General features: G+C 63.8%; 2 protein-coding genes across 2 annotated transcripts in view; one reads left to right on the top strand and one right to left on the bottom strand.

Moving 5' to 3' along the window:
* The window catches only part of CUNH7orf50 (chromosome unknown C7orf50 homolog), a 128,884-nt gene extending 126,631 nt beyond the window's left edge, over window positions 1-2,253 (top strand). The window contains exon 5 of the mRNA XM_034988227.1: window positions 1,536-2,253. Within this exon, the coding sequence (XP_034844118.1) occupies window positions 1,536-1,718 (183 nt within the window). The 3' untranslated portion in view covers window positions 1,719-2,253. The remainder of the gene's footprint in view (window positions 1-1,535) is intronic.
* Window positions 2,254-8,412: 6,159 nt separating this feature from the next.
* On the bottom strand, window positions 8,413-14,276 carry LOC117999178 (cytochrome P450 2W1). Its single transcript, XM_034988131.1, has 9 exons — window positions 13,988-14,276; window positions 12,491-12,653; window positions 12,060-12,209; window positions 11,831-11,988; window positions 10,396-10,569; window positions 9,884-10,022; window positions 9,583-9,767; window positions 9,236-9,377; window positions 8,413-8,911 (listed from the first exon to the last, which is right to left on the bottom strand). Exons 1-9 carry the CDS (start codon window positions 14,159-14,161, stop codon window positions 8,691-8,693), a joined length of 1,506 nt encoding a protein of 501 aa, XP_034844022.1. The 5' UTR covers window positions 14,162-14,276; the 3' UTR covers window positions 8,413-8,690.
* Between the last annotated feature and the right edge of the window lie 7,715 nt (window positions 14,277-21,991).

The following is a 21,991-nucleotide window of genomic DNA, read 5'->3' as shown; positions in this document are numbered from 1 at the left end:
CCTCTGACTTTGGAATCAGAGACTTTGCTCCCAGGTGGTGCCCTGTGGGGGTGGCCAGGAATGCACGCGGCCCGGTGGCCTGTGCACTTCCGTGTGGGTTCCGTGTGGGTTGATGGGCTGGGCTCAGGATCATGGGTCTTCTCTCCTGTATCCTCAGATTTCAGAATAGAATCTTGTAGTCTTGCCCCAGGACACAGGCTTGGCTGCCGACACTGTGGAAGCCGGGTGGGGGGGTGGTGGCAGCCCATTGGAGGAAGCGGGGGCAGCTGTGGGGGGAGGGCGTCAGTTCGGGGGAGGTCAGTAAGTAGAGGGACGTAGCGTGGGGGGCAGCCCATTGGAGGGAGGCAGGGGGCAGAATGGGGGGGAGGTTCTGGGGGGGCAGCCTGTCAGGGGAGGCAGGGGGTAGCCCATGGGGGGAGGCCCAGGGTGGGGGGACAGCACGGGGGGGTGGGCAGACTGTTGGGGGCAGCGTGGGGGGACAGAGGGTGGAGGGGGTGAGGGCAGCATGGAGTGGAGGGCAGCCCGTGGGGGGCAGTGGGGGCGTCTCCCCTTCAGCAGGTGAACTCTCGTACCCTCTCCCTGGGCCCAGCCCGCCACACTGGAGTCCCTGCACCTCCCGTGTCAATGGCTGCAGGCAGCTCTTAGTGGGTAACTGCTTTGTGCTCTCAGTTGAGCTATAACTCACACCACAACATTCACCACTTAAAGCTTTTGGTTTTGATGAAGTCCGTTTGTCTGGGGTTTATTTAGCTGCTCGTGCTCTCGGTGTCCCATCTAAGGAATCGTTGCCTAATCCCAGGTCATTCTGCAATGCTTTCTTCTAAGAGTCTATAGTTTCAATTCATACTCGCAGGTCTTTGGCCCGTTCTGAGCTGATGTCTGAAGATGGTGTGAGGGAGGGGTCCTCACGGGGACATCCCAGCACCATCTGTCGGAGCGAGGGCCCTTGTCAGAACCCGCTGACCGTGGGTGGAGGGGTCCCCCCTCGGCCCCAGCTCTGCCCCTCGCCCTGCGTGTCTGTGCCAATCCACTACTGTGGCTTCAGAGCCGAGACGTGGGAGTCACTGACTGCTTTTTGAGTGGACCCGGCCCCTCCTTCCCTCTCGCCTCTGGACGGGACTAGCCGGACCTGGAGTCAGGCGGCTGGGGGGACGGCCGCAGAACTCGGTTATATCGGCTTCATCTCTGACCTCCGTTCTTTGTCCTAGAAGCTCGCTCCTCACAAACACACCTGTCTCCCGTGGACTTAGTGGCATTTCAGGAGTGGTGAGAACCCAGGGCTGCCGAGCCTGAAGCCCGTGGAGGGAACAGCCCAGGACCAGGAGAGGGCCGCTGCAGGAGGCCAGCCCGTGGTCCTGCAGCAGGGGACAGAGCAGAAGCATGAGTGCAGCCTGTGATGCCAGCTGCTGGGCCGGGAGCCCTGCCCGGAGCCTGGGGCCCACGCTGTGAATGCCCCATTTCTCCACCGCTCAGTGTCCACACTCCCCACGCCACCCCGCGGGGCCCTGACACCCTCGTCCTCTTCCCCCGCCCAGGTTCCCCATGAGCTCTTCTCCACCCTGCTGGCCTACCTGGAGGGGCTCAGGGGCCACGCCCGGGAGCTGACGGTGCAGAAGGCGGAAGCCCTGATGCGGGAGGTGGACGAGGCCAGCGGTGCGGACCCCCTCCCACCGGGGAAGACCCAGCGCATCCGGCAGGTGCTGCAGCTTCTCTCCTAGGGGCCCAGCAGGCCGCTGCTGCCGCCCAGGACTCAGCTGACCGCCGCCTTCCAGCGGCGGGGCCCCAACGAGGGGCAGGCGGGGCTACCAGCAGGTAGCGGCCAGTGGGCCTGTGGTGCCTGACCCTTGGAAGGACTGTGGCCAGACTGTTCATAGATGGTGACGTGTCTTCGTCCCTTTACAGCAGAAAGTGGCCACTCTGACGTACCCTCCTGGCCTCCCAGTGGCCCTCAAGCCCCCGGGGAGCTTGCTTATTGAGAGAAAGGTCTCTTTTCCTACGGGGAATGTCGTAGAGATTGACCAGAGCCAGCCCTCCCCTCCAGCTGTGGTCCGTCCTCGATGGGGGGTGAGGGGAGCCCCTCTGGAGCCGGCCACCCGCATCCGGGTCACCTGCCTGCGTTCCCTGGTGGGTCCAGGCCGTGGCTCGCCCATCCCTCACCTCCCTCCTGGGGCCTCCTGGGGCCTCGCTGACCAGTCCTGGGGAACACCTGGCTGCATTTTCAATAAAACCAGCCCGTGTCGGCCGTGCCCTTTTTCCGTGCATCCCATTCTCGTTTGCCTGTCCTGACTGCCAAGAGCTTGTCCTGAGAGTGAGCGTGCGTCGGGCCAGAGCCGAGGCCCCCGGGACAGCATCCCGGCAAGCCCCGTGTGGCACTCCTGCCTGTTGGCGCTGAGCACTTGGTCTGTGGGCCTGCCGTCGGCAGGTGTTGGCAGTGACCACATTGGCTGCCCTCCCACGGCCGTCCCAGCCAGGAAGTAGGCTCGCTGCCTGCAGAAACGCCAGACCTGCTCTCCCTGTTCCCAGAAGAGCGCGCGTGTCGAACCCCTGGAAGTCCCTCTGGGTGCGGTGGCCTATGTCTCCCCCACCCACAGGAGGAGTGGGCAGGCCCTTCAGGAGGCCCTGTGCTTCCCGGGACCCGTGGAGAATGACACGGTGGCGGATATGTGCGGTGGTCTTAAAACTTGTCCACCGCGGCTTTGACGCTCCACCGCTGGGGCGTGGGTCAGCTTCCAGCATGGGATGAAGCAGATGAGACGCCGTGTGGCCCCTGGGGCGAGGGCAGGAGGAGGACGGAGCTGGCGCCCGTGGAACGCTTGCCCTTGGGAATTGGCGCATGATGTGGGAAGCCCCTGTCACGTGGGGAGGCCACATGGGGGGCCACGAGGGGTGCTCAGGTGATGGTGAGTCTTCAGAGGGCGGCTGCCCCAGGTGACACTGAATGAACCCACTGAGTCTTGCCCACGTTGCAGGTTTGTAAACCCTACTGCTGGGGTGCGTGCAGTAGATAACCAGAGCGCCATGAAGCAGTGTAAAGTGACTCGCTTATATTGTGCGTCACGGTGCTTAACAGAGTCACGGGCTCCAGGCCTGTGTGTAGACCCCTTACTCTGGGAGAAGCCTGGGACCGGCCGTGCTCCCCGGAGGCGTCCCCACCTCAGGTTTTGCACGGACTTCAGCTTCAGTCACCATGGAGCACCCGGGCCCAGGAGTGGCCCACTCATCCAGAGGGGCCTGGGCTGGTCCATGGGGCCCCCCTCTTCTCACCCGTAACCCAGACCCCTGGACTCTAGGGTCACGCTGCCCCACCTCCCGCCCGACACCCGCAGCTCGGCGGCAGCCCCCATGGAAAGGGGACGTGCCCCACCACTCCCTGGGGGCATTTGGCCCTGCCCCCACCCACTGTGCAGCTGGAATCCCGGTCACACGCACGAGCACGCGTCCAGTTCTGGGTGGGAGCAACTGGCCCGACCCCTCTTTGGCCCAGGTGGCTTTGGAGACAGATGAGAAGTCCTGCCCGCCCGGTATCCATCAGATGAGGACTCGAGCAGGGAAGCACGTTGGAAGCACACGTCAGTGCAGGTCTGTGAGTGCATCAGCAGACCAGTGTGTGGGCATCCCGGCCTCACTGTGCCCAAGCTCGGAGGTGTCCTGGAAATGACACTGAAAACTAGACGTACAAAGAAAAACCCATAGCTACAAAGAAAGGGCAGTTTTTTGGTTTTTTTTTTTAAGGAATCAGGTTGATTAAGAACCACAGCTCTGGGTTTCCTGGCAGCCAAGTTGAAAAGGGAAATGTGATGGGTTCCGAGTCCTCATTGTTACTGGATACAGTGGAGAGAGCAGGGCACTCCCCAATACCAGATGGGGGGCTCTTTCCTCCCTAAGAGCTCCTCTCGGAGCATGAAGTGCTATTCCCTCGAGGTCCCCCTGGCGGAAGGTGCAGAGGGACGTGACACATGTCACCTGGACAAAGCTGTCAAGAGACATACTCGGTGTGGGACCAACCAGCCTCAGTTGCTGGGGGTGCCGGTCGGAGATGGCCCTCTGATGAGGCTCCAGGGACAGTGAGGTGGGGGCACCTGCACCCCGGGGCCAAGCCACAGTGAGGGGTGCCTGGGGGCTGTCTGCGTGGGGCCACCAGGCCAGGAAACGTCTTGATGGTGGCTGGTGATTTCCCACACTGCAAACAACCCAGATGTCCGTCAGTAGCCGAATAGGAAACCGAAGTGAACAGCACTCACCAGTAAAAGGGAAGAAGCGTGGATACAGGCCACAGAGTGGCACTGGGCAGGGGACGGCGGACCACAAGGGCACACCGTTGACACCACTCAAACGACATCCTCGAGACGGCCGGCCAGCTCATCTGCGGTGATAGAACCCTCAGGGCAGGGGCCGAGTGGGCGCTCGGGTGCCAACGTGGCCTGCGGCTACGTGGCATGTGCAGGTGGGACATGTGCTCAAGCTCCTTGTTCGTGACACCCCAGCGGGAGCAAAGACAAGCCTCGCGGGGCAGAGCTCCCGGCAAAGCACTGGGCTCTGGAGAGAACACGGTAAAACGGGTTTGTTGGCGCCTTAATGTCTGTTCTCCATGAAGTTCTACGCGTCCATCACGTAGATAGTCTCAAGCACTGTTAAGACGGAATGGGCGATGGGGCGACAGGACTTTGGGGTGGGGGTGTCAGACCCAGCAGGCCCGTCAGCACCACCAACAGCCGTCCACGGCCCCTGCCCCACCCTCCGAGGAAGCAGCCTTCCTCAGCGGGCTTCCCGTACGTCTGGGGAAACATGGCTCAGGTTCTCCTGACCTCCTATGGTGAGAATTGGGGACTAGCTACCAAGTGGCCCCCCTCACCAAGCTTTCCCTCCCTGGGGCCCCCAGGAGAGCTGTGTCTGTGTTCAGATAAACCAGCACTAATCCAGTAGGAAGGTCCCTGGCAGCAGGCGGGAGACTTAGGGCCAGAGGGGCTTCCGGATGTTAGGTGGCCACAGAACCAGGATCCCTGCCCCCAGGACGCACTCTCAGCCCCTCGTGTGTCTGCCTCTGAGGGTGGGCGTCCCTGCCGCCCTGGACCACAGTCACATCTGGGGCCAAGAGCCGCCCGCCAGTTCCCAGAGGCTCTTCCCTCACAAGCAAGAGGCAGGGGAGCTGCGGCTGTAGAAACCAACATTCAGGGAGGCTGTCTGCCCCTTCCTGACCCACAGTGTCTAAGGGCCCCTGATGGATGATGTCCGCAGAGGCCTCTCCCCAAGACCGTGCAGCCTGGAGACTGAGCTTACTGGAGGTGCAGCTGGCAAGAAACAGGACCCCAGACTTGGAAGTGTCCATCACGGATGATGGACGAACACAGTGTGGTCTGTCCACACCACGGGGTATGAGCCGGCCTTCTAAAGGAACGATCCCTGCCCCCACGGGGACGAGCCCCGAGGACACAAGCCAGACACGGAAGGACACGCACGGGGACCCCACTCGCACGAGGTCCCGGAGTCGTCAGACTCATGGACACAGAGGGTAGACGGCGGGGCCGGGCCTGGGGGAGCAGATGGGGGTCCGTGCGTCACGGGGACAGGGTCTCTGTGTGCGGGATGGAACGTTCTAGAGCCGGACAGGGGGCTGGCTGCACGGCAGCTGGATGCGTTCGGTGCCATTGAATTATACACTGAAATTGGTTAAGATGGTTAATTTTGTGTATGTTTTACCACAGGGAAAATACAAAGCAAAAGAGCTAGGGCACGCGGCAGAGGTGACCGGCGAGCCGTCCGCCACATGGTGGAGCCCTCACTCCCCGCCCCCATCGTGGGGAGTCTCTGTGCACCTGGTCAGCGCAGGAGCCGGTGGGTGGGCGAGCCCCCTTTGTGGCCCCAGGCCGGGGTGTCCATGTGATCACTGAGCTGGGCCTGGTGTGGGGGGCGTCCAGGGCGGCCACGGAGATGGGTGTGATCCATAGTTGTGCTGATGATCTCGTGGGTCAGACATCAGACTCGGCACATTGCGCTCTTTCAGCGAATAATATGCTTATTTTGTGCCAACTCCATAAGGAGGGCGGGGAGAAGGGAACGATACTCCCCAGACAGTCCCCACACGGCGGCCTTGGCTCTCCTGGGCCCTGCCCCAGGTCACAGCACCTGGCGGGTTCACCGTGGCGGGGGGGGTCCCCTGCAGAGGCCCTGCTTGCCTCCCGAGCCCTGGATCAGGCTGGGCGAGGGTCCCGCACATACCAGCCCTGTGCCCAGCCCACCTCAGATCTGCATCTGGACGGGGCCTTAGGGAGCCAAGCCGCGGGCACCTGGTGTCGGGGCCCCGGGAGGCTCCCGTCATGAACCAGGAGGGCACTAAAGTCGTCATGGGGATCTCCCGCCTGACACCCAGCCAGAGCCGCCGCGTCCTCCGTCGGAGCCCCCCGCCCCGGGGAGGGGCCCAGAGCAGCGTGTTAGTGGAGTGCTTTCCAGCAGGACCTACACCTTCCCACCTGGCGGAAAGACTGCTCAGATTTGTTCTTGGCAGATTAAAACATCAACTAACCCTATTGGCTTCTGTGGAGAAAACTTAAGTCGCCCGGGAAAGTGGTTCATTTTGACGCCTGTTCTTGTAAGTTAGGAAACATGCGGCTCAGGCTCTGCGTCCCGCCCCCGCCTGAAGCCGACCGACCTGGAAGGTGCTGCGGACCCCTCTCCTACGCGGGGAGCGGCTTCTGGAAACGGGGTCCGGGCAGCACTAGGTTTACCACGATGCTCGCGTCCCCGTTCTGGTTTTCCACGTCCTCCCAGCAAGCCTGCCCCGAGCAGCCCAGGCTCTCCCACCCACAGCTTCTTGAAAGGGTTTCCACAGCCATTCCAGAATGTTCTGTGATGCTCTGAAGGATGCTCTCGTTCGTTCACGGAGATGAACTTAGGTGAGATCCATGCTTCGAACCGTGGGACCGTGGACAGTAAAGCGGCCCGGCCCTGCAGGGGGGCTCCCAGCCCCTCCCTCAGTGTCAGATGTGGCAGACAGACGGAATGCAACGACAGAACATGCCCCTCACCCACCACCCAGCTTTTCCCAGAAGCGAAGTATACGGGCCCCTCCCCAGAGTAACCCCCTTCCCCCGTGGGGGCCCAGCATGGGCAGCGACACATCCAGAAGCGCCCGTTTCCGCCGCCCTGCGCAGGGTCACGGAGAGACTCGCCCCTGCTGCCCACCCCCGGACCCTGTTCGTGGGTGGGGACACGCCCCGATCCTTATCCTTTCTCCTGTGGGGAGCACTCCACTGCACTTGGGCCTCAGGGACCCCCTTCTGCAGCTGCCCCGGGAATTGTCCGGATCACTGGTTTACCGTGATGTCCCATCATCATGTCCTCGCCTGGCCCTCCACCTGTCCACCAGCCCTGCCTCAGAGGGGATTCGTCCTCCCACACAGACACGCTTTTGAATTTTAAAAGCCAAGGCTTCAGTGTTGGGAAGGGTCGAGGGGCAGACGAGAAACTGGGGGGTCAGAAGGGACCAGAGAGAAGGCTCTGGGGTGTGGCAACTGGTCGAGAGGCTGCCTCACTTCTGAGAACCCCCTGCCGGAGGTGTGGAGCCTGGGCCGGGGGAGGGCGGCCGGGATGGCCCAGAGCCACCATGCGGCCAGGACAGGGCCAACCCGACCCCGCCAGGCTCCCAGGCCACCAATGGGTCGCCAGATACAGGACAGGACACCAGATAACGGGAAGTGAGTCAGTGTGGGGGTGGCCCGTGGAGGCCCATGCTGGAGGGCTTCCCGCGGTGCACCCCTGACCTGGCGTCTCTGGGCCCTGTCAGCAACAGCCCCCTGCCCAGAGGCCCCCACCTAGAGGCCTTGGTACATCTTGGGCGTGGGGGAGATCGGAAGCTGGGCCTTGGGGTCTGTGTCCCCACTTGCTTCTGGGTCCTGTGAGGTTGATGGGGTCAAGCGCGAGGGGGCCCCAGCGTCCTCCCTACAAACTCCCACTCATCTTTCCTGCTCAGGCTCTGCTGTCACCCCTGCAGGGTCCCCGATCCTCTGGGGCAGCTATCCCTCGCCTGGTCCTGGCTCCATGGGCAGAGCGCCTCCAGGACATGGCTGCCCACGAGCTGCCGGAACAGGGTGGGGTCTGCAGGAGACCCGGCGGTCCAGGGCCTGGCACGGTGCAGACTGAGTGTGCTGGGAACACAGGTCTCAGGCTGGCCTCTGGGTGGACGTCACCCCGCACCCCCAGCTGCAGGTGGCACCTCTGTGCCTGGCCAACGCTGGCCCTGTGGGGAACCGGAGGGGGGCAGCATGGAGGGGGAGTGGGGAGAAGAGGCCGTGGGGAGCCCGGGGAGGCATGCCTGGGGGTGTGGGGAGGGGGTGCGTCACCACTAGGGCGTGAGGGGCACCCTGAGGTATGGGTGGGGGGCCTGGGTGCAGACTGAGGCAGCAATGATGCCCAAGGGGTCGGGACAGAGGGCAGAGCGCAGGGAGCTCAGGGCGGGGAGGGGGCCCCAGCTGCCCTGGGGAGACTGGAGGACAAGGGGTAGAGACACCTCTGGGCAAGGGGAACTGGAAGGGGGCTGAGCCCCCGAAAGAACAGGATCTGGCCCAGGAGGGGCTTTGGGGAACCACAGCAAAGAGCCCAGCAAGGGCTCCCATGAGGGGCTTTCTGTCTGTCCGTCCATTTGTCCTGCCTCCGTCCTCCACAGAGCACCCCACGCGGGGATCTAGGGGAGTGACTCAGACCCTCCCCGGGTCTCCTTGGTCAGAGCCCTTGGGCCTGGGCACTGCACAGAGGGCCTGGGCTGGCGGCCGCATGGTGAAGGCTGGGGCGGGAGTGGTGTCCAGGGCCGCAGGGCTGAGGCCGGGGGGGGGCAGCAGGTGGTATCTGTGGAGGAGGCCAGCGAAAAGCAGGAACAGCTCCGACCTGGCCAAGCTCTCCCCCACACAGACGCGGCGGCCTGCAGAGGAAACCGAGGCACAGGGTGGGGGCTCCAGACCTGCTCTTTGCAGGGCTGTGCCAGGGAGCCCGGCCAGTTTCCTGGAGTGGAGGGAGAGGGGAGTCTCTGGAGGGACGAGGGAGGGCCTGGAGTGGGGGCGATCTGAGAGCAAGGTCTGCAGCAACTGGGATGTGGGCCAGCTCTGAGGGGCAGAGACCGGTTGCCAGAGGCTGTGGACAGTGGGGGCCCAGCAGGCTTGAGCCTGAGCTTCCGAGGTCCCTGGTGACCAGGCCACTTGGGGGTGAGGGGCCCCGTGCTGTCCCCACCCGTGAGGGCTGTGGGTACCTGCAGAGAAGGGCAGGAAGGCTGCCCGCTTCACAAAGCGCCCCTCAGCGTCCAGGAAGTGGCCCGGGTTGAACTGGTGGGGCGTCTCCCACTGTGTCTTGTCCAGGAGCACAGAGCTCAGCAGGGGGATCACAGGTGTGCCCTGTGGGCGGGGCAGCAGGTGGGCTGGGCCTGGCACCCCCTGCCCCCAGGGTGTGCACTGAGAGAGAAGGTCCCCCCAGGAGGCCAGCCGGGCCCACCCTGACCCAGAGCAGAAAGAAGGAGGGAGGGAAGGGGGAGAGAAGGAGGCGGGAAGGGGGAGGGAGGGCCCTGCCCACCCTGTCAGGGTCCAGGAGGGGGGTGCCCACCTTGGGGAGCAGGTAGCCGCCCAGCTGGGTGTCAGCCGCCATGCACCGCGGCACGTGGGGCAGGAGGGTAATGAACCGCTGGACCTCGTGCAGCACAGCGTTGGTGTAGGGCAGGGACCGCTGGTCCTCCAGGCGGGGGTGCCGCCGGGGCCCCAGCACGCGGTCCAGCTCCTCCTGCAGCCGACCTGTGGGTGAGAGCGTGGGTGCCAGCATCCCTGGGAGCCTGGATCCCCTAGGCCCGGGCGGACCCCCACCCACCCGGCAGGTGGCCGTGTGCTGGGAAGACAGGCTAGGAGCTCACCTTGCACACTCGGGTGCTTGCCCATCAGGAGGGCAGCCCACTGCAACGTGGCCGACGTGGTCTCTGTGCCAGCCATGACCATGTCCAGGGCACAGGCCACCATGTTGGCCTCGGCAAACAGGCCTTGGGGGTCATTCCCCTGCAGAGGCGGGTTGGATGGGACTCGGCTGGAGGCAGGGCTCCGTGGACCACCCGGGCCACCCCACCCTCCAACCCAGCTCTGGGCTCAAGAACGGGAGAGAAAACAGAGCCTTGGCGGGAAGGCAGAGCCAAGTGTGCTGAGCGCCTACCACGTTCTGGGCTCACCACATCCCTGCAGCCGCCCCTTGAGGCAGACCCTGCAAAGGCCCCATTTCACAGATGGGGAGACCGAGACTAAGGGGTTCCTCGGCTAGGAGGTGGAGGAGGTGGTGCAGGACCAGCATGGACCCCTCCCCAACCCCACTCCTCCTGGGGTGCGGCCCCCAGATGCCCCCAGGCCTCTTAGGTGGTAGGGTGGGTCTCGCCCACACCTGGCCCTGCTGGATCAGGGCGTCCATGTAGCTCTTCACGGGGCCTCCCCCGGGCGTGGGGGGCCGCCGCGCCTCCAGCTGGGTCCTCAGGATGGCTCGGACTTCCTCTATCTTCCGTAGGACAGGCCGGTGCAGTTGGAGGAGGGTCCCCAGCCAGGGGTAGATGTTGAACAGCTGAAGGCGGAGGGCGAGACAGTGGGCGGGGTTAGGGTGCAGGGCCCACAGCGGGGCCCTCACCCTCCAGCAGGTGTGTCCACCTGTCCAGGTCCCCAGGTGCTGCCCCAGACTCCAGGCAGACATGCTGTGTGGGTGCTGCCCGTGGCCACAAGAGGGCACCAGGCTCCGTGCCCGGGGGCCCCTGACCCTCCTGGTGGGACCAGCAGCCAGGGGGCTCCCACAAAACCCTCTGTCCCAGGTCAGGAAGGGGCGGCTGCCGGACCGGTGGTGGTTTCACCCCTGCAGGTGGCTGTGATCATGCTTGCTCTCCGTCCACCAGAGCGAGCAAGACAGGGGGGCGGGGGGGGGGGGTGCCTCTCATTAAAGTCCTGAAAACAAAGAATTTGCAAACTTCAGAGCTTCAGCTGACCCCACTGTGACCAGGTTGTCTGAGGGGCCAGCCGGTGCCCGGCATGCAGATGTCCACAGCTCTCCTGGTGCACTGTGACCGCTGGGTGTCCCCCAGAGCGTTAGTAATCCCTGGATCGAATTACACAGGGCGACTCTGAGGTGAGGAGCTGGCCCTGGGACGGAGGCCTGAACATTCTGCTCCGACCCCTCTGGCCTCCATCCTCCTGGGACAGCCTGCTTCGGCGAGAAGGCCCAGATCCTCCTGCCCAGAGGCTCCTAGGACCGAAGCATGAGGACAGGAGACTCTGCGGCCAGCCCCCGCCTCGCACCGTGACTGCGGGTCTGTAAATACACGCACCACGACCAGATGGATGCGCTTAGTGACCTATCACAGAAATGGTCACAATGGCAAACATTTCATGCTTTGGAAAGAGTGAAATGCACCTGCCCCTGGGAGTTCTGAGAATCAGCAGGGCCAGTTTGCACCATTCATGTGACACTGTGAAGGACCCATGCTGGGTGGAGGGTCCCTGGGTTTAAGGGGGGGGGCAGGGGGATACTGAACCCCATATCCAGGGAAGAGATGCTCAGTCCCCATCCCCAACCCTGAGCAGGTGCATCTGCTACTGATGGGCAGGCGTGGGGGGAGGCAGATGAGCACCCTGCCCTACAGCCCCCTCATTGCCCAGAGGGCATGGGGAAACTGGCCTGGGGTCACATGGCCAATTGGTGTCAGAAACAGGACATGCCTCGGGCCTCCTGGCTCTGAATCCAGTGGGGCTTTTGCAAGGTGGCAGCTCACCTCTCTCGGGCAGGGGCAGTGCTGAGACCACCCCCCACCGCAAGGCCGGGAGCAGCCACCTCTCACCTGCAGGCTGGGGGTCCCCAAGAGGACCATGACCTCATCGATAAGGCTCAGCAGGGACACGAACACGGGATCCTGGTATTCGAACCGCCGGCCAAAGAGCAGCGTGAACGTGATGTTGGAGGGGGCCCAGCCCAGCAGGGCCAGGGGGAAAGGCTGGCCTGGAGTGGGAGGGAGACCAGCCTCAGCGGGTGAGGGGGCCCCCACAGGGGGTGCCCCGGCCCCCACTCACCTCCGTAGCAGTCCAGCTGCCCCATGAGGCACCTCAGCTCCTGCAGGACCTTGTCGGCCACGGGCCCCCTCCCCACGCCCAGGCCATGGAGGGTGCGCACGGTGAACTGGCGGGCAGCCCTCCAGCGTGCCCCCGACGAGAAGAAGATGCCTGCAGGTCAGACGAGCCGCCCGTGAGCAACCCCAGGTGATGCAGGCAGGGAGCGAGGTCGGGGGGCCTGGCTGGGGCCTCACCCCACCCCTGGGGCTGGCCTTGGTGAGCTGCACCCACTCTTGGCATGTCATGGTCCCCAGCCATGTGGACCCTGTGTCCCTCCCCCAGGAGCCACGCCGGGCACACTCTCGTGCTGCTCAGAGAGGCAGACCCCCCTCCTGGGGTCCGGGGACTCGTACGCTCAGCTGCCCCCTCCCCACCCTGCGCCGCACACCTACCCCCACCTCCCTGGATGAGCTGGAAGATGGCGATGGGGGGCCGGTCAGCCAGCTCCGGCCCGGTGCCCACCAGGGCCTCCCTCACAGCCTCGTAGCCAGCCAGCACCACCGTCTTCTGACGCCCCAGGTGAACAGTGAACACCGGCCCGTACCGTTCTGAGAGCTGGTGGGCACAGGCAGGAATCAGCCCGCAGCCCCACCCCCAGGCCCCCCGTGAGCACCTGCCCCGGGCTGCAGCTGCACAGGGTGGGCATGCGGCACATTCAGAGCCAGGGGTGGCCTAGGCAGGCTCTGTAGAAACTGGGCCAGCGTGGGCGTGCGCGAGCAAAGGCCCAGGAGCCGAAAAGCAGGAGGTGTGTTTGGCAGGAGCGGGTCCTGCTGGATCCCGCTGAGCCCCCTCCCCATCCATTCCAGGAAGGCAGGGGCTACCACTGGTGCTGGGTGTCGCCATCGTGGTTTTCTTTGCCGCGGAAGCAGCAGAGAGGGCTCCTTGGAACCCCAAGACGAGGAGGCGGGCAGTAGGAGGGGCTGTCTGCGGGGGTGGCCTCTGCTAGAAGCCCAGGGGTCTGCCTAGGGAGCCTGTCCCCGCTCAGATGCGCCCCCGCATTGAAGCCCAGATGGACAGGAGCAGGGGGTGCCCAGACCTCACGCGAACCGCCCTGCCCAGCCTGGAGCCCAGACCCAGACTGCGCGGCAAGGGCTGGCCTCTGACACCTCTGCCTGTGCCCGTTCCCTTCTGTGCCTTCACACATGGGCACACTGAGGCCCGGAGGCAAGAAGTGAACTGCTGTCCATCACTTGCACCGAGGGACGGAGCCAGACCTGTCCACACCCGCTCCACTCCCCGCACGCTGGACGGTGGCCCCGGGCACGACACCAGGCACGGCCTGAGAACCCTGGCGCCCAGGGTGCTTCCTGCAGCCCCTTCCTCCCCACCCACACGCAGGGCCGGGGGGCCACCAGGAAGCAGCAGCGCTTCTGGGGAAGGAGGGTGCAGTGATGGTGGGAGCCGTGGTTGGGCAACGTTGGCCGGGCAGACCTTGTGGGGTGGGGGGCCAGGCCTGCACCTCCGTTTTGCCCACCGGGCCGGCCATTCCTGGCTGCAGGGCAGGGCAGCCTGCCCTCAACGTGGGGCCAGGACCGTGTAGCCCCCAGCCCGGGCTGGGAGCAGCCACACCCAGCAGGCGCTCCCTACGCCCCATGCACACTCGAGGGCTAGTCCGGGTTCCTTCCCTCGCGGGACCTCTGCTGTGTGGTACTACTCCCCAGAGCACCTGCCTCCTCCCCTCCGCCTCCCCCAGTCCGGGCTCTTCTGTAGGCGCTCATCAAATGCTGCCTCCTCCAGGAAGCCCTCCCGGCCCCTGCTCCTTAAATGGCCCATCTGCTTCCCTGTAGGGTGGGCTGTCTTTCTCTTCCTCACGGCAGGGTGGGCACTTGGGCCTATTGTGTCCCCTGAGCTGGGGCTGGGGTGCCCAGGACCCGCCTGCCCTGACCTACCTCCATCAGTGACCGGTCCTGCTGGGACACACGCAGCAAGTGCAGGTTTCCGATGAGGGGCAGCGGACGTGGCCCAGGGGGCCAGCGAGGGGCCGGGGAGGCGGTGGGGGTGCAGGCATGGAGCAGCCCCCAGAGCCCCAGGAGCAGCAGGATCCCCAGGAGCAGCAGGGCCATGAGGACGGCAGGCGGCGAGGCCCCAGCTCCCCGCCCTGAGCCTTATAGGCCCCTGGGAGGGCGTGCCTCACCCCCCGCCCCGAGAATGTGGACCGAGCAGTTTGCCGAGGACAGCCAGGCAGCTTAAAGTGACAGGCGTGCGTGCGGGGAATGTGGGGTTGCGTCTGTGGCAGGGAGCCAGGGGGCCAGGGGCTGTCTGGGGGGCTAGCATCCAGGCCTTGCGCTTGGGGCATCTTCGTCCCTTGCCTGCTGGACAGAACACACCGCGGCGGCCCGTCTGCCCCTCCCGCAGGCCTCTGCCTTCTGCCTGTCTCCCCGTCAGAACTGGGGCTCACGGGGCCTTGGGACCTGGGCCCCCCAGCTCTGAGGGGAGCTCCGAGCCTCCCTCAGCAGGGCCCATGGGGTAGGAGGTCTGCGGAGACCCTGGGGATGGCCCGCGACGGTCCACACAGCAAACGCCTCAGATCCCAGGACCCTCCAAGTGTCCCCTGCAGAGTCTCCGACCGCAAGCTTGCCCTGAGTGACAGCCTGCTCCCTGGTGGCTTTTCGAGTGTGGTCACCTGGAGTGGGAGGCCCTGGCCGGTGCAGGGCGGGGCAGGGTGGGCTGGCCGGGTTTACGAGCCCCCGTCTGTCTGTGCTGCACTCCGCTCTCCTCAACCCGGTGCCCTGGCTGGGAGGGGAGGAGGTGCCCCGTGGAAAGGAGCTGCGAGGGGCTGAGGGTGCTGGCATCAGAAGTGGCCGGGCCTGCTCGGCGCCACCTGCCCCAACATGAGGCAGCGGGAACCCCATCCCCGCGTGGGGCCCCTCACCACGGGGCCTGTCTCCTGGAGATGCCGTCCGTGCCCCTACATGAACCCCAGAGCCAAAGCAGCCCGACGGCCCGCACCCCCTCCCAGCCTGCATTTGCACACCTCCTGTGACGGGGTGCTCACTGTCTTGCGGGCAGGCCGTCCCGTTGCACAGCCGTGGGGCCGCAGCGAGGGTGGACGGCTCCCTAACAGCTGTGTCTCCGGGTCATTTAGGCTGAGTGCCAGGTACCAAGGCTGCTACTAGGTGCGTGGGCTGTGGGTGCTCGCCGCCCAGGACAACCCACCTTAATTAATTCAGCGAGCATTTATCGAGCACCTGTGTGCTAGGCTCCGCCGGTAGCTAGGGCTACAGAAACTGGTGGTCAGGGATCCAGAAAGGGCCGCCCCAGCCCAGGGGAAGAGACCCACATGGCAGGGGCTTTGTCCTGAAAACACCCCGGCGTTGTAGCTGAGCGTGCGAGTCCCAGGAAAGGCATTCCGGCAGAGGGCCGTGCGGATCCCGGAGCAGGACCAAGCAAGGTGCTGGGTGGACCGCCGTGGGAAGGAGGGAAGGGGCAGTGCGGCCCGACACGCTGGAGGTGAGAACTTGGGGTGGGGGTTGGGGGGTCCATCCTCCTCCTTCAGGTCGGTGAGGCCTGGGCACCTGTGGCCACGCCGGGCATGAGGCCCCCCACCTCGGTGCCGCCGCCTGGGCACCTGCGGATCAGCCACGGTCTCCTGCAGGGCGTGGCTGCACGGCTGGAGGGGATTTTCCAGAACCAGTCCTGGCTCAGCCAGTTTCTGGCCTTTTACCTGCAAGACCCTTGAGCTCCTCCTGACAGCCTAGCGGGGGTCACCCCCATTTCTCAGGAGAGGAAGCGGGGCCCAGGTTTGAGGCGCTCGCAGCCCCCCCGGCCTCTGGGTGTGCTGGCGGTGAGGGGGATCAGGGCAGGGCCCCCACAGCACCCACCACTCGCTCTGCGCTGTCCCACCCTGCGGGGCAGGGGTGTGGCAGTGAGGGGCGCAGGCTTGGGAACCAGACCCATCAGGTTAGATGCCCCACCCTGCCCTATGGGCATCCGGACCCTACTGGTGTTTCCTGGGATTTCGTGTGGACAGGGCCAGCAGTGTGTGACTGCGGGACTTCGCACGGGCCCCTGTGCCCCCGGTGACCCCCAACCAGAGCGCCCAGGCGAGGCCAGCTGCAGACCTGGAACTTCTCAGGGCCCAGCCAGCAGGGCTGCCGCTCAGGTCGCTGGAGTCACATCAGGCCCCTGAGGGGCGACCAGGGTTTGGCAGAGAATCTCTCTGGGCACCAGGAGTGTGGAAGGCTCTTCCACATCCAGGCCCTGGAAAGGCGGGGGCGGGAGGGACCCAGCGGAGTGCGGGGCCCCCCGGGGCTGGTGGTCCTGCAGAGCCGAGCTGCCCCGCCTGTCTCTGGACAGGCCTCGGGCTGGGGCCTCAGTGCACCAGCCTGGCAGGAGAATTTATGCTCGTGGACTCCAGCCTTTTCAGGGTACGGTTCTCTGCAAGTTTTCACCAACTCCTACAGTCATGTGACCATGCCCACGCTCAAGATGTGAAACAGTCCCATCCCCCCGGACTCCCGCGCCCCCCGCGGGCATCCCGGCCCCGCGCCCCTGCGCCCCCGGATTCCCGCGCACCCCGTGCTGTTCCCGGCCGCGCACCCCTGCGCACCCCCGGATTCCCGTGCGGATCCCGGCCCTGCCGCTGCACCCCTGCACCTGTGTCCTGTCCCTACTGTTCTGCCTGAGCCAGACGTCATATCCACAGCAGCACGAGTAGCAGGGGTGCAGGGATCACCGCGTAGCAATCACGTGCGAGCACGGGGCCGCGGGGGGGGGGGGGGGGCGGCGCGGTGCGGGACTCCCACGGCCTCACGGGCCAGGGCTTGGGAACCGATTCCTGGAACATCCACCACCTCGTCCCTGGAACGTGTGAAAACGCCAGGTTCCACGCAAAGGGGTTCAGGTAGAAGGTAAAACTGAATTTGCTCATCAGCTGACCCTAAAATAGGGAGACTGTCCTGGATTGTCGGTGGGGCCCAGTGGGATCACAGGGCCCAGAAGGGAAGGAGGCAGTGGAGGTGAGCCAGAGTGAGGGTTCAAGTGTCAGAGGCCACAGCCTGTGACCTAGCTTTGGAGTCACGCAGCTTTGTCACCTGGGGGGGGGGTCCCGAGGCTGCCCCAGGTCCAAAGGGAGGGGAACTGCATGGGGGAGGGGCAAGGTTCAAGGAGAGTCTGTGGAGGACAGAGGTGGGGAGCGCCAGTCCCATCTGCCCCCAGAGTCGGCCCTTGTCCCCTGGGGACGCGCTCAGGGTCCCTCCTCCCTGCGGGTGTGGCCGGTTCCTCGTATCTCTGGTCCTGGGGCCCCGCTGCCCAGGGCCTCGCTGATGCTGACGGTGCTGGCCAGGCCTTGGGAAGCGCCCTGTCCCCGCGACCCCCCAGGCCACCTCTCCTCTAGCTGCCCATCCGGGGCCTTCCCCTCCTGAGCCTAAAACCGTAGCAGCAACCAGTGTCCCTCCCACAGGGCCCTTCCTCGGCAACTTCCAGAAAGGCCTGCTGCCCCCCTGGCTACCCCCTGCCCCCCGGGCTCAGGTCCCCAGCGGCCCCACCGCTCACCACTGTGTGAGTCCTGGTGCTGCCGCAGAACCAAGACCCACAGCGGGGCGTCCAAAAGTCCAGAAATACACTCCAGCGGTCAGGACGGTGGTGCGGGCAGGCCGGGTCCTCGCGGGCTCTCGGGGAGGAGCCGGCCTGCTGCTCGGGCCTCGCCCGCCACGGCCCACGGTGGTCTCACCTCGAGACGCTTGCCTCACGTGCAGAGACCGCTGGGCACGTCTTCCGTGGGCGCCACCCGTCAGCCCACCGCAGCATCCCACAGGCTCTTTCTGGGAAGGAGGCGTTGGCGTGGCTGTTTACCCGTTTAACTAGATAACGGACGCACACCCGCGGGGGCTGCAGCGTCCCCTCCCCTCTGGGCCCCTCGCCCATGCGTCCTCCCAGAGACGCTCCAGCTTCTGCGTGTGGTGCTCTTGCTGTGTTCATCGTTGTCCTGACGTGCAGCGAGCCCCTCGTGTCCAAGCGCGCAGTTCGACGAGTTTGCATACGTATGCAGCCGGGAAACGCTCGCCACACCCCAGACCGTGAACCTCCCTTCCACCCCAGAGTCTCCTCCGCCCTTGTCTCCCTCCCTCTGTTCAGTTGCTCTTTATTCTTGCGGTGACAGTGTGGCCGGATCAGACCCCGGACGGTTGCCTCGTCTCCTCTCTGCCGTTCTCTCTCTCAGTCAAAAACATCCTGCTCAAGATACCTGCGTGCCCGGTTGCAAGGGATGTGCTGTAAAAATACGTTCCTAGAACCAGAAGCCCTGAGCCAAGGGGCTGCACCCCGTTAGACTCTGACTGATGTTCGCTCCACACCAGGCGGGGCGTCGTACCCACTGTCCCACGCGCGGCCTGGCTCTCCCCACCAACCTCCCCTATGGAGGGCGTCGGGAGGGGCCCTCACCTTGCCGGTTCCCCACTCCCCATGCCGATGCTGGGTGGGGGGCCGCTGGGCTCCACTCTGCTCCCTCTCCTCTCTGCCCACCCCTCCAGTCAAGGCCAGCTCCCCGATTTTCTCAGCCTGAAGATCAACTTTCAAGCTCAAGACTCTAAGCGTCAGGGCCCTGCCCACACCTACGGTGACCCGACTTTTCTGGGCCAGCTGGAACTCTTTAAAGGGGGAAAATAACCTAAAGGGTGGGAGCGGTGTACTGGGTGGAATGGCCTCCCCACCCAACAATTCATGTCTCCCTAGAACATCAGAATGGGCCTTTATTTGGAAATAGAGTCTTTGCAGACTTAATTAAGTTTAGATTACGATTAAGGTGGCCCTAAATCCAGTGACGGGTGTCCTTATAAGAGACAGAAGAGTAGAGGACACAGACACAGAGAAATTCAGGTGACTCTGGAAGCCGAGATGGAGGGTGTGGCCCCAAGCAAGGAACGTGGGGCCACCAGGAGCTGGACGAGGCGGGAAGGACCCTCCCCGAGCGCCCTCCGAAGGAGTGTGGCCCTGCACACCTCGGGTTCAGCCTTGTGGCCTCCAGAACTGGGACAGAATATGTTTCGGATGGTTAAATTTTTGGAGCTTTGCTATGGCAGCCTCAGTCTCATATAAGCAATGTTCAGGAAAATTTCCCAATACTCAGGAATAAGGCAAATGGGTGACGCCGTGTCCCTTCATTGTATCCTCAAAGCCACGGTCCAGCCAGTCTGCCTGAGCATCATTCGACCCTCCCAGGAGCGTCGCTGTATTTGACCTACCGTTTATTATTGACCAGGCCCAGGTGCCCTCAAGCTAGACGTTCACAGGTAGGAAACAGAAAAGCTGCAAGTGATTGATTTTCCTGTAAAAGTGCAAATCACTTCTGTCTGGCAGAAAGGATAATCCCGAAGGTTATGGTTTATTGCCCCATGAGCTATTAACCTGTTGTAGGTCCAGCTTAGCAATCCGACTCCAGCATCCTTTCTTTTCCTCTGACCAGATGTGGATATATCGGGGTTGGGGCGCCCTTCTCAGAACCAGCTTTGCCATCCGGCCAAACCCCTTCATCCATGCATTAAATGAAACTAACACATGTGCAGTTTATATTTCTCTGAGAACTGTGTTTTCATCCTTTTGAAAAATATACTTTTGCAGCAGACTGTATTAAAGGGGAGAGATCTGCTATATCTAGTTTCAGGCAAGGTTCGATCCAGGGGCTGTCTTAAAGGGGGAGTGTCTCAGCCTGAGGTTGAGCACCCCCAGCTGATGCCAGGCAGGCCGTCTCCACCAAGGCCGGGCCACACTGCAAGTTCTTGGCAAAGCAGATGGTCTCTGCTTTACACCTCTGAGCTGCGGATGTTTGTTACACGGTGCCGGGTAGCTTGGACACTGGCTGCGTCACCTTGGATGAGACCTGACCTCTTTGTGTTTCTCTACGTGTGAGGTGAGGGATAAGAACACCTGCTTAACCGGGTTCATCCTTGAGATACTACTAACTGAAGGTCCACTGTATGCCTGGCACTGTTCCAGGGGCCCCACGCCAAACAGCCTAGCGCGGAAGAGGGGTTCCAGAAGCATCAGTTTCTTCCCCCACTTCTTTATCGCTGCGCCGCAGATGAAAATCCCTTCCCTCTCTCCCAGCCAAACGTTTCACATAAAGCAATAATCATCTGCCAGGTACAGACATGTCAATTAAAAGCTGGTTGTCACCTTGGGGTCTCCAGGCCTCCAATGCTTCATTGGTCCCTCAGGGCTGCTGGATGGAGAGGCTGCAGGCAACCTTGGGGGGCAGGGCTGTCCTCTTTACCGCTGAGTGGTGTGATCTAGTCAAGTGGAAAAGTGCTATTTGCTGGGCAATAAAAGCGTCTTTTGTTCACTGCCCTGGAAACATATTAATGAATAACCTAGTGCGTGGCCCCTGGTTCTAGCCGCATGAAACGGTCGTTTATGTGACAAGATCAAGGTGCAATTTTCCTTTTGTAGCTTTTAGTGGGCCCAGAACACCAGGTTGATCAAGGCCTCAACGGCTGCAGTGGGCTTTCCCTCTGGACCCCCAACAGGCCCCAGCGGCATTCAGGGCCAGCTCTGCCAGCACTGGACACACTGCTAAGATGCAACCCCAGGCACAGAGATCCAGTGGTGCACACTGAGGAGGGGCGGGTGTGCTGGGAGCCAGCGAGTGAGGAGCTGGATGCCTTCCAGAGGCCTTGAGGAAGGGGCAGGCCCTGAGGTGGGGGCTGTGAGGGCTCGTTGGCCAGGCACTTCTCTGCAAGGCCCCTGAGTTGCCTGAACTGCTCCTAGTCCTGACATTAAAAGGAGGCATGGTGCTGGATCACGTCAGGGACCGGGGGGAGGGGGTAGCTGGTGAGCCCTGTTGCTGAGGCCCCGATCTGCTTATCTCTAGGGCCTGGCACATGGTTGGCACGCGGGTGGGATGGATGCACGGATGCAGGTTGGAGCTCCTGGCAGAATCACAGAGCGCAGGTGCTCTGGGAGGGCAGTGATGCACTTCCTCCCTCCAGATGAAATCCAGAGGCCCAGTCTGGGGACGAAGGGTGGTTGCCCCGGGTACAGGGCTGGGAGGAGGCTCTGCGTGGGAGAGCTGGGGTCTCCACCGAGCCCTTTCACTGTTGTTCTCGCTGCTATAAGAACAATAGTAATAATAAGTGACCACCAGAGCCGTAACTGTTCTCGAGGCACTTCTAGTTCGTTCCAGGTTGAGCTGCATCCCCCGCGCCCTGTGAATTCATAGGTTGGAGACCTACCCCCCCAAACCTTAGCAGGGGACCTTTTGTGGAAATAGGATCACGGCAGATGTAATTAGGATGAAGTCGTTAGGGTGCACCCACCCCCTGTGGCTGGCGTCCTTGTACGCAGAGGACATCTGGACACAGACACGCGGGGGGGACCCCACGGGAGGGTGAGGGCGGAGACGGGGTGTGCGCAGGAGCCGAGGAGCCCCAAGACTGCCGGCGACCACCGCGGCTCGCGCGGCCTGCGGCGGGGTCTCCCCAGAGCCTCCAGGAGGAGCCAGCCCCGCCAGACGTCCGTCTCAGACGTCTGGCCTCCAGGGCCAAGAGCAAGCACACTTTTGTTGCTGGAGCTGCCCGGGGTGTGACACTACGTTGTGGCCGCCCTCACTCCTTCCTCCCCCGCAGGTCAGCCCCGCAGACACCGGGGGTGCAGAGGCGCCGCACAGCCTGCCGGACCCTGCGAGTGCACCTGCTCCTGGGCTTCCTGTGGACGGAAGCTGTGTCTTTGGGCAAACTGCTGAGCCTCTCTGGACTTCCGTTTCCTCCTCATAAGGAGATGACAGCTGGCCTCTGCCACTGGGTCGCTGTGAGGGTCAGACTGGAGGGGACTGGCCAGGACTGGGCAGAGCAGCCAGGCTCGGGGCCTTTCGGAGCCCAGCTGGGGCCGGGCCGGGCCGGGGGCGGGGCCTGTGGCGCGGGGGCGGAGCTGACTGGTCCCAGCGGCGGGGCGGGGCCCGG

The sequence above is a fragment of the Mirounga leonina genome, unplaced genomic scaffold (assembly GCF_011800145.1).
Source record: "Mirounga leonina isolate KUSES-001 unplaced genomic scaffold, KU_Mleo_1.0 Mir_454, whole genome shotgun sequence".
Classification (NCBI taxonomy): Eukaryota; Metazoa; Chordata; class Mammalia; order Carnivora; family Phocidae; genus Mirounga; species Mirounga leonina.
The sequence above is the reverse complement of the archived record's forward strand: the minus strand, read 5'-3'. Positions and strand labels throughout refer to the sequence as shown.

Coding starts and splice junctions, on each gene's coding strand:
- LOC117999178 (XM_034988131.1), bottom strand. CDS start 14,161: ATGGCCCTGCTGCTCCTGGGGATCCTGCTGCTCCTGGGGCTCTGGGGG. Junction 12,210..12,490: donor GCTCATCCAGGGAGGTGGGG/GTAGGTGTGCGG, acceptor TCTGACCTGCAG/GCATCTTCTTCTCGTCGGGG. Junction 10,023..10,395: donor CCCTGATCCAGCAGGGCCAG/GTGTGGGCGAGA, acceptor CCGCCTCTGCAG/GGGAATGACCCCCAAGGCCT.